Source organism: Cupressus sempervirens, chromosome 3, assembly GCF_028749045.1.
Source record: "Cupressus sempervirens isolate cs-2001-9-10 chromosome 3, ASM2874904v1, whole genome shotgun sequence".
Lineage (NCBI taxonomy): Eukaryota > Viridiplantae > Streptophyta > Pinopsida > Cupressales > Cupressaceae > Cupressus > Cupressus sempervirens.
In genome coordinates this window covers 260,796,911-260,813,281 of record NC_143120.1, presented here as the reverse complement: position 1 = coordinate 260,813,281, position 16,371 = coordinate 260,796,911, and the positions used below count along the sequence as shown (strand labels likewise).

Sequence of the window (16,371 nt, the reverse complement as noted above, 5' to 3'; positions counted from 1 at the left end):
ATATTGGTTTATGGTATCCTTTATTAATGGCATAGTAGAGAAGTAGAGGGTGATTCTTGAAAGTGTAGACACTTTGGAGGATGTTACAAATACATATACAAAGCCTATAAAAATAGAGAAGTTTCGAGGTGTGGTGTTTCTATGGACCTCTTTGTATGATAAGTAGGGTAATGTATATAAGGTGTATGAGATATTATGATACATGTAAGATAATGTATGAGGGTATTTCCATAATGAACTGATTTATTGTTCAACATATGATGCATGTTATGAGGTATCGTAGAGCATATTGAATGGAGAGAATAGAGGTAAAATTGAACATCCAAGTTGATGAGGTGGCTATAATAGTTTAGGACAAGTGTAAGGAATGTATTCTTTCTAGCTAGACGACCAAGACTTAAGACTAGATATTGGATTTCTACTTGAAATTTCGGAGCCATATTAATTTATTTTAGATTATGGCTTCTCTTTTATTGTTTGGTCCATAGTTGGAAAACTCAGACTCGGCAATAACTTGGCTGACACCAACAAAATTGAAATTCGGTACTCGCCAAAGTGTGGCAAAAAAATTGGCACTTTTATCAAATATTTGAAAATATATAATTTCTTTAAGTATTCTAAAACAAAAATCATATCTACAAGTTAAAAAAAATGACATTTTAATATGCATTTCAACATATTATCCTAGTCTTCTAATAAAATGATAATTTAAATAGACAAGTAGAAGATTATAATTTTAGGTCCACAATGTATAATAGTATACGAACCATGAGATGCATTAGGTCCACAATGTCCAAGTGGTAGCTGATTAGCATATGCAAAGGGTTCCGCTCTTGCTACCATTTTATGAGATAGTCTGATAGACTCTAGACAAACAACACAGACAATGACTATGGAACTCGCATAGACAAGTTCTTTGTATAGAACTTGCACCTATCTTTCCTGCTGTGCCCTTTTCTCCCACTGTTGCAGCCTCTTGTTGTGGCTAATAACATAACAGAAACCCTAAAAAAATGTGTCCAACAATAGACTTCCACTTTATGCATCTATTATTTTTACATTGTTTCCACCACCAATGTTTTGGAACGATTTCATGCGATTTCATGAATTTTTGGCACAAAGAGTGCTGCAACTTTTATAAAATATCAGCCACAATATAATGTGCAATTATATCATTTGACCAACTGGCACACAAATTATCATGATATCCACAATTTTTTTGTGATTTTTACAACTATGGTTTAGTCAACTCATGTATATCTCTTCCAATTTATTTGGTTTTTAAGATGGAGTTTCCATAGTATATTTTATATGTACCATTATATTGCTAAAAACTCTTTGGATTATTTTGGTATAATCTCTTATGAAGGCCTGGAACTAGAAGTTGTATAATAATTTTATTATTATTGGGAATACAATTGGTTTGAGAGTCAAATGCAAGGTCTTTTCTGAAATGTTTTTCGTATGGTATAGAACTGTGTATTGCCTTTTTTGTTTATTTTTACTTTCTTGTAAATTGTTTGATCATATTTTTGGGCAGTCTCATCTCATAAATTAGTATAGGAATATTTTCCACATTCTTATCCTCCTTTTAAACTAGCATAGGATGAAGACGCCTTAGCTAATTTATCTCAAAGTACCTTTAAAACCGTATGCAATTAAATGGTTTTATTCATTATCACTAGGTTCTGTTAATTTCTTTAGTGATCTTACTACTACATTCTTATAGTACTTTCATATAAACATAGAATTGAAGACTACAATCAATGACCTTACTAGACACACGCAAAGAAGCAATGAAGCTATCAATGATTGTGCCATTTGATTCTAGTCTTATTGCAATAAGCTCAAAAATCTTGTTTCTCAAGAGGGATTACTTCCACTTATAAGGGTGCACCTTGCACCTAAGTTGTTTTGAAAATTTTAGAGATATGCACCAATTTGAAGAGTCAATATTTTAGCAACAAATACTGAAGTATGGTTTGTCATCTTGATCTTCCCACTCACCAAATTTTAATAGCCAAACAAGTTTGTGAAGGAAGACAACATGAAAGAAAATGTGAATCAAGTGGCTATCACCTCTCATTTCCTTATTGAAATTGAATGCTTCCAAGACTTTTTATTAAGCTTCAAAAAAACATGGATGACGTAATGCCCCCATTTTAGTGAGCACTAGAGTTTGAGGGATAAGCCTATTATAGTGACCCTTGTAGGCTAATTATTGGGATAGAGGGTCTTCTGGGGCTGAAGCTTGGTTAATGGAGGTTCTTGTCTTATTCAGAATTAAGAGTTTTCCAGCTTGGTCTTCGTTTGGCTCAGAGTGGACTTTGTTTGGGCTCAATTTCATATACTTACTATTTGTAGTAAGTCATCTCAAAATCGAGAGGGACCATTTCTATTTTTGGTAAGTTAGTAGGCTACTAGGCTGGACAGAGAATTAAATGGTCAATTTTTCAGTGCAGATGGAATGAAGAAAAGTTGATTAATTATGGAGGTATATTTATTTGATTATTAATAAATTGATGACTTTATTAATAATTCTAATTATGAGGCCATTTAATGTTATGTTATTATTATTTCATAAAGGAAGGGGTCATGTTCATCATTAAAGTGTGGGAGAGTTATTCTTTATATTATTTCAAAAATTTGAAATATGAATATCTGCAATGCCCAAGTATATTAAAATATGCAAAGTGTCTGCTTGAAGCTGCAGGATTGATGGAGGAATTATAAAGGCTTGGACATAGAAATTGAGCCTCATTCATGTTGCATTTGTTATTTTCTGAATTTGGTGAAGAGTTGAGACAAGGATTTCAAGAACTGATCTGCAGGAATTGAGCAGTCGTGTTCAATCTTGGCATTTTGAATCAGTCCTTTGTTGGTGAATTGTGCATCCTACGTCAGCTATATCCAGTAGCTGAGATTGCTTTAAATAGAGGTGAATTGAATGAAGGAAGGACTCGCGTTTTGTTGAGTGATTGCAGGTCGTGGCATGTCTTTAGAAGCCAATGCAATTCCTTTGGCAGGTTGCGTGAGACATATTTGAGGCTGTCATTGACTGAGTAAACACAACATATACCCATAACCTTACATTACAAAGTGCATCAGGGATATTTGGCGATACAAGTCATCAACATTACTTCCCAGCAGCAAACATTATTTGTTCATTCTTACAGCTGATTACATACAGATCTACAGACGGCTTCAGTTGCATATATCTTCCAGGTATATTTATTCTGAAATCAAGCTAAGTGTTGCATATTTAATATATTTCTTGAATTGTAAACATTTGTATGTAAAACTAAAGTGAATGATGTTAGGTATGCAAAGTTGAATTGCAATTTAAATTTCATGCAATTGTTTATGTTTGTAATTGCAAAATCAAAAAAATACAAATAAGCAGATCATATACATTTGGTAAAATCAGAACTTAGGCATTGCATGTCAACTGTTTGGCAAAATGTGCAAGGGGCAAAATTGAGTTTCAGAGTCAGAACCTGGCAAAATTGAGTTTCAAAGTCAGAACCTGCAGGGGTTCTTACAGATGATGTTCTCTAAATCCTTGATTATTGCTAAATTGATTATTAACTTTTTGATGCATCTATTAGAGCCCAATAAATCACTTAGAATATATAATGATTGTGTATCATAGATGGATAGGTCTTAAAATGAGATACAAGAATGCATAAATAACTCATGATTAAGATTGAAGGACTTGAGATAATGGAAACTTATTAGTTGCATCCATAGTAACGAGAATCGCTTGAAAATCGCGTGAATCGGCAATTCAGCAAACAGATTCATCACGGGCGATTTTTTTGGAATCAGAAATCGCCATAGCCGATTTTTTGTGGTGAATCACATGAATCCCCGATATCGGCGATTCATGCAAAAAATCGCATGAATCGGTGCCAAAAATTGGCAAGAAATCGCCCGGGGCCAGAAAAGTATGGAGTTGGAAATTTTAAAAAAATAATTTGTTTTTTTAACTTTCTTTTTGACCTATTCTCTTTGTTATAACCCTAAAGGGCCTTCTATTTGTTAAGCATGAGCAGAAGAGAGGAAAAGTGAGAGAGAAGAAGAGAAAAGAAAAGCCATAGGTTTTTAACTGGCAAGAAGGAAGAGCACCAAAGAGATCAGCAAGCCATTTGGGGAGCCCATCAATTGCATTGGGAGCATTAAGGAGCCAATATCAACACTCCTTAACTCATTTGCAAGAGGTAAGTGCTCAATTTTTTCTTGCATGTTAGTGTATTATGAATTTTTTGTTAAATTTTTATAGTTTTCAAGATTATTAGTTTAAATCTTGAATGTTCTATATTTTTACTAAGTTGCAAACTAGGGTTTGTTGTTTTGTAGCTTTTATTAGCTTCAAACTTTGATATTTAACATAAAAAAATTTATTGCAGTAGCGTTTGCTCTCATTTTTCGCAATTTCGCAATGGGTAAAAAAGATGAATGTTGGAAATATAACGAAGAGTTTCCTGGAAGAACCAAATATCAAACAAAATGTATGTTTTGTAAAGAAAAAATAACTTCCAGAGGTATTTATAGATTGAAATACCACATTGCTGCTATACCTGGACACAATGTTACAGTTTGCACTCACCAAACTCCTGAGGCAAAACACACTTGCTTAATGGCATTAAAAAAAATTGAAAAAAACAAAGCAAATAGGAAAATGCAACTTGAAGGGTTAAGAGGTATTGGCTCCCACGTTCCCGCATCCGCAGCTGCATCCACATCTGCATTTGCATCAACTTCTGCATCCGTAGGTTGTGTTGGAGAGGGTTCTTCTAGGCCTCCTTTTTATCCTAGTTCTTCTGCTCGTGCTAGTGCTAGTCGATCATATACTGAGATAGAGTTCCACACCAACCTATTGCAGCCTAGAGTGCGGAAAAATAAAATGAATAGTTACTTTGTGCCCCGCACTACTCCTGGTTCCCAACCCACGCTTGAGGGCATGGGTTTGGACAAGGAGATTTATGATGCTACCAGAAAGGAGATATGCAAATTTTGGTACTTTTGCAACATTCCATTTATTGCAGCCAGGTAATTGATTCTTTTTTCTTTGTTTTCTTTAAAGTTAAAATTAAAAGTAAAAGTAGAACTTTAATTATATCTACTTGTTTTATAATTTGAGTCTTTGACATCTAAATTTTTATTTGTGACAGGGCTCCTTATTGGCAGAACATGATAGATGCAGTTGCTATTTGTGGTCCGAGGTTTAAAGCCCCAACTGAGGCTGAGTTGAGCGGATACCTCTTGGATGAGATGGTAGAGGACATGAGGGCTGAGCTTGAGGAGAACCGAAAGGAGTGGATTGCAAAGGGTTGCACCATCATGACTGATGGTTGGACAGATAGGAGGAATAAAACACTCCTCAATTTTTTTGTATCCTATGGAGGTGATTGATCATTCTACTTTCCTACATACATAATTGTAAATTTTGATTTGTTGAATGCTAATTTGTTGATGATTCATTTAATATTATAATTCATTGTTTTGTTACTTGTAGGATATACCATGTTCATCAAATCCATTGATGCATCCGCACATGTAAAAAATGCCACATACTTATGTGAGGCTATTGAGGAAGTCATAACAGAGGTGGGGGAACAAAATGTGATCCAGGTGGTGACGGATAATGCAACAAGTTATGTTGCTGCAGGTAAACTTTTAACTTTTCAAGTTTTGAAAATAAATTTATTTGAATTTTGAAATTTGAATTTCTAATTGACTTAAAATTGTTGCAGGTAAACTTTTGATGGAGAGGCACCCCACCATATTTTGGTCCCCTTGTGCGGCACACTGCATTAACCTCATGTTGGAGGAAATTGGCAAACTTGAGTTTGTCAAGTCATGTGTGGAAAGGGCAAAAAACATATGCAAATTCATTTATAATCATTCATTCGTCCTTAGCACAATGAGGAAGTACACAGAAGGCAAGGAGTTAGCTCACCCAGGTATCACAAGGTTTGCCTCAAATTTCATCGCCCTGCAGTCCTTGTTGACATCAAGGGATGAATTGAGGAGCATGTTTGTTGGGCGGGAGTGGATTTCCTCTTCCTATGCTACGACCACTGCAGGGATAGATGTGGCGGATTGCATATTTGATGAGGATGGTTTTTGGAAACCCGCTAGAGAAATCCTTAAGGTAAATTTATTGGAATTTAACATTTAGTATTTTACTTTTACTTTAAGTTATATCATTTTATATTTAAGTTTTGACTCAAATTTTTTGTTTTACTTTATATGTAGGTCACTGAGCCCCTTGTAGCTTTGCTACGAACTGCTGATGGGGAGAAGCCCTCTATGGGCTACATTTATGAGGGCATGGATAGAGCCAAGGAGGCCATCAGAGCCCAATATGCAGGAGTGCAGGAGAGGTATGGCCCTATTTGGGACATCATTGATAGGAGATGGCAGAATCAGCTCCATCGACCCATCCATGCAGCAGCTTACTATCTGAATCCGGCATTTCGTTTCCGTCCTGAGTTCAAGGCGGATGCGGAGGTTCTCACTGGCTTATACACAGTGATTCAGAGGTTGAGTAGCGATGAAGATAGTGCTGCTGTGATTGTTGAGCTAGATCAGTTCAACAATAAAGAGGGGCCACTTTTCTCTGGCAGGATGGCCATAAATGCTCATACAACACTACAGCCAGGTAAAAATTAAATAATATATTCAATGTTCATGAATCTAGATTCTAAACTTAAAGTTGATTATGTAATTTTAGAATTAACTTGTAATTTGTAAATGAGACTAATTGTTTCTATTTTCCCTTATTTCAGATAGATGGTGGCAAATGTTTGGGGCCACAACCCCAAAACTTCAAAAAATTGCCATCCGTATTCTGAGTCAGCCAAGTAGCGCTTCTGGATGTGAGCGCAGTTGGTCCATGTTTGAGCACATCCATTCGAAGAGGAGAAACAGGTTGACAATGCAGAAGTTGAATGATCTTGTCTTTGTTCATTACAACCTCCGTCTTAGGATCAGACAGATTTTGGGCACTGACTCCTCTTCAATTATTCTGGACGAGATTGATCCAGAATCAGAGTGGCTCACAGAGGTTGTGGATCTAGTCTTCACTGAGGAAGACCATGCATGGGTTGACCAGGTGGATACAGAGGCTGAGGTAGCTAGAGCACGTTCTTCAGGCATTGGTAGATGCACACGTGCACGCACAGGCACAGGCCCTAGCAACGTTCATGAGCCCATCTTACATGCGGGAGATATGGCTCGGCAGTCCTCTAGGACCTACATTAGACGCCTTGCTACTAGGCAGATTGGATACTCAGAGGCTGAGGCTGAGGCTACAGCCGAGCTTGAGGATGATGTTGAGGATGATGATGACTATGAGTCTGAGGCTTGAGCTGGAGCCTTGTTTTTATATTTTGTTTACAGATATTGATACTGAATCATTGATAGACATATTTTTCAAACTTTCATGGATCTTCATCTTAGATTCTTACATACATTTATGATTTGATGTCTTATGGATCATCTTACATACATTCTATGATTTAAATTATTATGATCATTTGATTTCTATTTATTTCAGCTAGCCTACAATTTACATTTTAGATAACATAGTTACATATGTGATGGATTTTAATATTTTATGTTCCAAACTTCCATGTTTATGTATGTTAAGTTTTAACTTCTATTTGATGATGTTATAGTGTGTTTAAGTTATATTCAATAAAGGGTGCATGAAATAAGTTTTAAATTGTTAAAATCTTTAAATTTAAAGGGTTTTTTCAAATTTTCCGATTCATTGCCGATTCACGATTCGATTCAGCCTTGCCGATTCCGATCCGATTCCGATTCATGTTACTTTGGTTGCACCCATCAGCTATCAATTGTAAACATACACAAATCCTTTTCCAAGCCATTTAATATCATTGATGCATAAGATACAAATGACAAAAAGTAGAATGTATCACATGATCATCCCTTTGTGGAAGGAACTGAAGCTAATACTAATCTTCCACTTCTCTCACCCCTCTACTGATTACTTTTTTGAGGAGGAGATCCCACTAAATATCCCCTAAACATATTGTATGCTATTTGATAGAGTAGATAGAGATAAATTTAATAAATTAAAGAGCGCATTCATGCCTCTTCAAAAGGAAGAATATTATTTTCTTCCTTAGACCTTAAGAAAAATGTCCAAAGATTTGAAGGCACTGGATTTTAATATAAATTAAATATAAGAAAAAGATTAATTACACACAAAACAATGTAAATACATTGGGGATTATCATTGTACCTAACCACTAATACTTACATAGGGATTGATAGCCTTGATTTTGTTCCAATATCCTCCACCTTCCTTCAACACCTCCTTTACTTCATTTGTCCCCGATTTACTGTAATTGAACTCCTTCAGTCTTTTCAATTGCTCCAATCCCTCTCCCACTTTCTTCACTTTGGGACGATCAATTAGAAACTCCTCAAGGCATTCCATTGCCCCCTTTTCCAATTCTGGAAATTCCTCCAATGAAGAAAAATGTTGAACTGTGAAGAAGTGGAGTTGTGGAAACGCTCCTAACTTTCCAAAGGCCTTTGGAAGTTCTCTACACCTCTCATTCCCAAGCAATTTCAACCTCACTAGATTGGACATTCTTTGCAAGTCTGGATAATCACTACATTTACATAAAGGTAAACTCAATTCCCTCAGATTTGCCAAATCACATATCCAACTTGGCACTTCAAAGCTACATAATGTAAGACTTTCCAATGCTCTCATTTTGTATGGAAACTGCAGAAGCTTTGTGCTATCACCAATCTTACTCTTGATTCCAAGACGGCGCAACTTCACCAGCTGGGCAAGTATCCCTTCTTCCACCTTCTTCAACTCCATCTCAAGCTTAACTATTAGCCCTACTTCTTGAAGCTGAGTCATCTTGACCAAATCCTCTAACCTCAAAAATTCATCCTCTTCCATGGAGAGCTCCAACAGATCTGATCGAAGTGTTCTCAAAGAGACCATATTTGATACTCCCTTTGGCATGTGATAAACAGCCTCACATTCTAAATGCTGAACACATTTAAGTTCACTTATCCATGCTGGTATGTTCTTACGACTCCCCTTAGGCATTGCAAGAAACAAGAGACTTTTCATGGATCTCCCACACTCTGGTACCTCTGATATACAGGTTTTCCTTATATTCAAGACTTTAAGAAGTATCATCTTTCCAACAGACATGGGCAATGTAGAGATGCTTGTGTAGCTCAAATCCAGAACTCGCAGTCCTCCCATAGCAGTAAACAAGTTTTCTGGAATGCTTCTTATCTTCCTATTCTGAGACAGTGACAATGTACGGAGATAAGCAGGATGGTTGTGTGAGAGATCATTATCATTTATATCTTTCTTGGCCAGTAAAATCCGACATAAGCCAGAGGCAGCATGTGTACGTGTAGAGGCTTCCTCAACGGAAAAAGCACATTTATTTTCTCTGGACATGTGTATGGCCAAATCATGCAACAAATCATGAACTTTGCAGTATTTGGTTAAGTTATATTTCAGCAATAAGTCATAAAACACATGATCTTCCAATAGTTGAAGCATACATAGCTGAGCAAGTTGATCTAGCCAATCCCAAGCCATATCCTGCTGGTTCTCTTCTGCTGGGATGAATCCCTCTCCTATCCATAGATTTATCAGGAATTCAGAGTCTATTTTTGCATCCTCGGGGAAGAAAGAAAAGTAAGCAAAACATGCTTTAAGATGTGGTGGCAAGGCATCATAGCTCAATTTTAATATAGCCATGACAGGGTCATGCTCACTGAGGGGAATAGCTGGCTTTTTTAGCTGATTGTGCTTGGATTCCCATTTTCTGAGACATGTGGTGTTGGCCATAGATGCTGCAGTAGTTTTGATAGCCAGTGGTAAGTTCCCACATTGCTTTACAATCTCACGACCCACCTCTTCCAACTGCTTGTCTGGCACTCTATTTTCTTTACAATGCGGAAACGCATAGACACAAAAAAGCTTCCAACTATCTTCATCTGACAAATTTTTCATTTCATAAATTCTGGCGCTTAAATCTACAGCAACCTTTCTATTTCTTGTGCTCACCATAACTTTACAATCTTCATCAGCTGGCAGACCAAGTTTATCTAAGAGATTATCTTCTGTGGACAACGTCCACAGAGCATCCAGCATAAGAAGACATTTTTTTTCCTTGAAGATGGTTTTGAATCAATTCAGCCGCAGTGTCATCATTTATCTGTACAGATTCCAATCTGCGGAAGCCATTACTTGCATCAAACTATTTATCACAAATGGCTGTTCGTAAAAACATGATCTTAGAAAATAGACATGTGATGTCTTCACCGTGGCATAGAAAAAAGTACTATCGCTCGTTTATTTAAAAGAAAAGAATAGCTGTTTAAAAGAAGTGCAAAGAAAAGAAGATAATTTTGCCCTTATCTTGCCATACAAAAATACTACGCTTGATAGATATTTTTATTAATTGCTTAAAGAAAAGAATAGCAGTTTAAAAGAACTACAAAGAAAAGAAAAGAAGATAATTTTGTCTTTAACACGGCATATTACGCTCTAATTAAAGTCATATAATAAGTAACGCTATACTTAAAGTCATATAATAAGTAAAGAAAAAGTAAAGAAAAAGAAAAGAGGATAATTTTGATGAAAATAAATATGTTTTTAATTTGATGAAATAGTTAAGAAATATTGTTTTTTTCTAAGTAAGAATTAAAGATTAGGTATTATTGAAGTAAATAGACAAATATAGTTGATGTTACAAAATAATTCTTTAGACTAGTTATCTTTTTTCTCATTAATTTTTTAATTAGTATAGAATAAATTTTAAGTATATGTTAGATACTTGTACAGCCCTTAATTTACATGTAACAATATTACTATTGTTTGATTATTTATAGCATCTCAAAAATAGATTCTAATTTGCTCCATAATCTCAATTATCATTTATATGACAATAGCATTATCTTATTTAGTTTAATTTATTTGCATTCTTTTAAAACATTAATTGTTATTAATATTGATCAATTTTAATTATGAAGACAAAATGGGGTTTTATGTGATAGTTAGACCTTCTAATCCCATTTCATCCATGCATATAATCATATCTAGATTTAATATAAAAATTCTTATTATCAAAATAAGAATAAGGAGTATTTATTTAAGTTGAAGTTTCAAGTTGAACTACCTTTTTCTTGAATTCTAAAGTTATTCCAAAGCAACCTTTGAAGGGTTGGTAACATATTGATTTGGGGCATATTCTTTTATAGGCCCTAAAAGCAATTAAGATTGAAGACAAATATTTAATATCGCAAGGACCTTTAATTTAAGTTACGAATAAATAAAGTGTATGTGCTTCTTTTATGCAAATGGTATGTAGATGATCAATTGAGATTGAATATGCAAAGATTTTGATAGCATGGTAAGAAATCATGCAAACATGATTTAATTCAATTTTAGGTCAAGAACTATAGGGGTCATGTTCAAGTTTACAAGGGCAATCGATACTCATATGAATAAACAAAGACATGGAAATTTTGAGATTATTGATAAGATAATATATGGCATAAAAGTATTAAAAGGTATAATAATGTGTAATGTGATTAAACATATTGAAATGCAAGGGCATATGTATAAGGTATTGATAAGTGCAATCAAACATACGTTTAAATTGGGATAAGTGATTTTTTATTGAGTCTAACTTACAATAGATTGACATTTATTGATATGTAATTTAATTAATATATTATTCAAAATCTATACAAAAACAACACACACACACACACGTGTGTGTGTGTGTGTGTTCTCTCTCTCTCTCTCTCTCTCTCTCTCTCTCTCTCTCTATATATATATATATGGGTAAGTCCACCAAGTTATGGTGCCAAAAGAGGGTATAAGTGGCCATTTAATTTTTTATTGTTTTTTGAAATCAACAATTTTAAAATTTTGACAAGAATTTGAAGATAGTTACGCTCAAAATTTTAAGATATGACAAAAAAAAAATAGTAGTCCCTTGAATCTAGTTTCTAAACTACTATTTATTTATTTATTTATTTATAAATGATTTAGTTTTAGGTTCTCAAAAAAGGAGGCCACATAAAGTGGTACTGTTTTTTCAGGAAAAAAACATAACATAGTGCAAAGTGTGACCCCCCTATAATTTTAACTTTTTTTTTTGAAATTCTTTAATCGCTCTGGTCAAAAGTTGCCTAACACTATGTAGTTTATTCCAGATTTTTCGAATAATTTTATAATATGTATTTTTTTTTATGAATTTTGTAACACACATCCAAAAAATGTGAAATATCTGTGTGCTCCCCCTAGAAATGATTGAAAACTAATTTAAATTCAAAACTTCTTTTTTTCAAAGTGTGTAGAATGAAGTCTAGTTTCTAAAAAACTAAGTTGTTGCGAAATTTGATGAACGCACTAAAATCTACACCCTAATTAGTACATGTTGGTTTTTGACAGAAAATGGATATACATTCAAAAGAAATTATAGTTGAAAGGCTTGAAATAGTTCAAATTCAAAATAAATTATATGGTTATATAGCTAACACAAAGATCTACAATGTCATGTAACCTGATTTTATCGATGCTCAACCACGAGGAAACTTGAAGGAGACCACAAAAAAAAAATCAATCATTGTTTGTATGCTTGTTGCAAAACACGTCTCAAGCGAGTTTAGATACTCCAAACCTTTGGATTGGATCCCCAAGGCAAATCGAAGCCTTATGCTTGGTAGAATCCAAAGCTTTAAATAGTGTGTGCATGCTATTTAAAGCAATTTTAAATTTAGGCTTACATAGCGCATACGCGTTATAGTGTGCACACACTTTGTAAGCTTGAATTTCAATAGAGAGGGTAGAGAGTGAGAGAGTAGAAGATGAGGAGAAAGTAGGAGATGGGAAAGGGTGGGATAGGGAGAGAGAGAGAGAGAGAGAGAGAGAGAGAGTAGGGGATGGGAGAAGGCAGGATAGGGAGAGAGAGAGAGAGAGAGAGAGAGAGAGAGAGAGAGAGTAGGGGATGGGAGAGAGAGAGAGAGGGAGAGTAGGGGATGAGAGAGGGTGTGATAAGGGGAGAGAGAGAGAAATATGTGTGTGAGAAATATATAGTAAATGAGAGGAGTGGGAGAGAGATTTAGCTAGAGAAATATGGAGATGAAGATCAAGATAGATACATGAATATATATATATATATATATATATATAGAGAGAGAGAGAGAGAGAGAGGAATGGGAGAGGGTGCGATAAGGCGGGGAGAGAGAGAGTAGGGGATGGGAGAGGGTGAGATAGGGGGGGGGGGAGAGAGAGAGAGAGAGAGAGAGAGAGAGAGTGAGAGATGGGAGAGGGTGGGATAGGGGAGAGAGAGAGAGTAGGGGGAGGGGATGGGAGGGTGGGATAGGGAGAGATATTTTTCACATAGTACGTACAGACTATAGTGCGTGTGCTCTTTATAGTGTGTACATGCTATATGAAAACACCAAAAAATGGTTATAATGAAAGTTTGGGTCCTTATTGACCCATATTCTCTTTTTTGTCTGTTGTCTGTTATGTTGTTTCGACAGAAAACATGCGTTTCATGCTGTTGGAAGTTAGTGAACACCAAATTCAATCATTGGATACACTATTTGAAGGCTTTTTGAATGTTCTTTCATGCTATTGGAAGTTAGCAAACACCAAATTCAGTAATTGGATACACTATTTGGAGGCTTTTTTAACATTCTTTCTATAGAAAAGGTTAATGCAGTCTTTTTAAAATATTCTTTGTTTTAGATTACGATAAAAGCAAGTTTTGAAGGGACCCGAAACACTTTACAAAGACTAAGATAAATTAGATAAAGATAAACATTAAAGCACTACCAAGTTTTACAAGGACCTGAGACCTAAAGTTTAAAACATCGAAACCAAGTTTTACAAGGACCTAAAACCAAAAGTTTAAACCATAAAAAGCAACCAGGTTTTACAAGGACATAGAATCTAGAGTTTAAACAAGCTAGAAAGCAAAAGGTAAAAACCAAAAAAAGGCCCAGACTAGCAACTAGCACACTCGCTCCACAACCAACACTTACAACAACTCTTTGATAATGTTTGCCACCTCTTTACCTGCTTTTGCAGTACTTTGGATTATATCAGTCGGAGTAAGAACAAGAGCCTCAAGAGCCTCAACAACCTTTTTCCTTGTGCTCTGCCTAGTTCTCTTACTTGGTCCTCCTGGACTCCCCATCCCTGCATTACCAAGAGACATTATCTCCTCATTACTCTTCTTACCCAGACTGATTGCCACAACACACAGACTAGAAGTGACCTGGTCCATTTTTTGACTACTTTCCTTAATTAAGTAACGAAGCTCCTGCTCATATTCTTTAAGCTTTTCAAGGATGTTACCAATTTGCACTTCCATATGAGCTCTCTTAGTGTGTCTAGCATCCAATTCTTTTTGCATAACCCCCATTTTCTTCTTGACAACCATTATTTCATTATACAACCAAGAATCACCGTGAAGGGAAGTCTTCGCTTTAAGCTTAGTAGTGTGAAGAAAGGAAAGTTTTGCATCTTGAGAGTCATCCCTCCCGTCTACCACAACCCTAGGCTCAGATACAACCACATGAGTCACAATATTGATCTGGGTATCAATATTAATATCCATATTTTTTGTCCTCTCTTCCTTTTATCTTTACTCTGGCTGTTGTCCTTATCGACAGGGCCTTTATCTTCAATTTCCTTACCAGTATCCTCCTCCATTTTCTCCTCATTGGCATTATGAGAAGGGTGATCACTCTGTTTTTCTTCATCCTCCCCGAGCGCTTCTGACCCAACATTTGAATCAGTATTTCTATCCTTACTTCCCTCTTCATTGTCTTTACTAGTTGACACCCCTTTGCTCCTAGAGTAACCGTCCAGGTTAGAACTTAGTTCCCCCCATTTCTGTTTTCTCATCATTATCAGAATTCTTAGATTCTATAATTTCCTCAACATGTTTCTTAGTCCTCTCTCGTTTGAAAACCTTCTTGCTATCACTAGTCCCTTCTTCAACCTTTACTCTCTTAGATTGGGGATCATTACTAGACCCTTTCCTCTTCTCCAGAATCGGAGAGGGCTTTATAGTCTTACTCTTATAAAAAATTTCAATAAGTAATATTAAACCTTCACAAAGCACAAGATGAGAATCTTTCTTTCTATGAGCATATAGGCTTTGAAGTAGAGAGTGTTTTGGAAAAAATGGAAAGGAAATCCTATCTTTGTGCCTAAAATGATTTAGGAAAACAAAGTGAAATTTATGGACTCTCTTAGCCCTACCATCAAGAATAAAATACTCACAGATACATGACAGCACACCCCTCCAAATAACTTTTATTTGTTTTAGTTCATAAAAGTTGCCATTTTTCTCCAAATTGTAGCTTTCGTTTTTAGAAATTTCTTGAAAGTCACATTGGAGATACTAGTCTCCTTGCTAAATTTAATCCCTTCAACAGGAAGCCCTGTAATCTCAACAATAAATTCTTCAATCAATTTCACCATGACCCATGCAAAGTGACCCTATCTTTAAATATTCTTTGTTACTATAGAGACAAATTTCATTATAATTTGATAAGTTATTTAATATATAGTGAATTCATTAAAATTTGTATGTTTGAATCAATTGTTATTTGGAAATGGTTAGAAATTTGAGAAGTTGTTTAATGTATATTGTTTATTCATTGAAATAATTGTAATTTGTATATGTACTTGAATGATTTGTTATTTACAAATTGTAAGTAATTCAGATGTTTGAATAATTTGACATATAAAAATCATCATCATGCTAAGAAAGAAATAAAAACTCAAACAACGGAAGAGAGGGAGAGATATTTGGCAATTAAAAGAGATAAAATGAAACTACTACATAAACAAAGAAAATTGCAATGCAATATTGAAGAATTGTCTTTCGAAGAGGAACACGAACCACCAATACAAAGAAACAAAGAGGAAGAATTGGAAAGACAAAGAGAATGAATGAGATTCTTACGCTCAAGAAGACAATTGAATTGTGAAGCTACACCATCTTCCAATGTTGGAGTCATATCACCATCTCATGTTGAAGAGACGTTAATTTCTACATTCGACAATGTACACACTCTATCATGTCATGTTGAAGGCACACCATCAACATATTAAGTAGGTGATATTCCATCTTTTGCATCTTATTGCCAAGACACATCATCTTCGGTTCAAGTTACACAAAACACTCGACTTTATGTTGATGTTCAAAATGTTGAGCGAATGGAAGAGATTATAACACCTTCTAGAATTCGTTTTAGAAGACCAAAATATTTGATTGATATTGATATTAACATTTTGAAATCAATACATAACAA

At 35.1% G+C, this 16,371-nt stretch overlaps 1 protein-coding gene and 1 pseudogene across 1 annotated transcript; one reads left to right on the top strand and one right to left on the bottom strand.

Moving 5' to 3' along the window:
• The first annotated feature begins 4,110 nt into the window (after positions 1–4,110).
• On the top strand, positions 4,111–7,558 carry LOC149565889 (uncharacterized). The gene is made up of 7 exons (XM_089819362.1): positions 4,111–4,220; positions 4,413–5,052; positions 5,175–5,407; positions 5,519–5,671; positions 5,757–6,157; positions 6,262–6,667; positions 6,795–7,558. The coding sequence occupies exons 2-7, from the start codon at positions 4,442–4,444 to the stop codon at positions 7,373–7,375; spliced, it is 2,385 nt and encodes a 794-aa protein (XP_089675488.1). The 5' UTR covers positions 4,111–4,220; positions 4,413–4,441; the 3' UTR covers positions 7,376–7,558.
• A 639-nt stretch (positions 7,559–8,197) lies between these two features.
• Positions 8,198–14,956, bottom strand: LOC149565888 (putative disease resistance protein At1g61300; annotated as a pseudogene).
• Between the last annotated feature and the right edge of the window lie 1,415 nt (positions 14,957–16,371).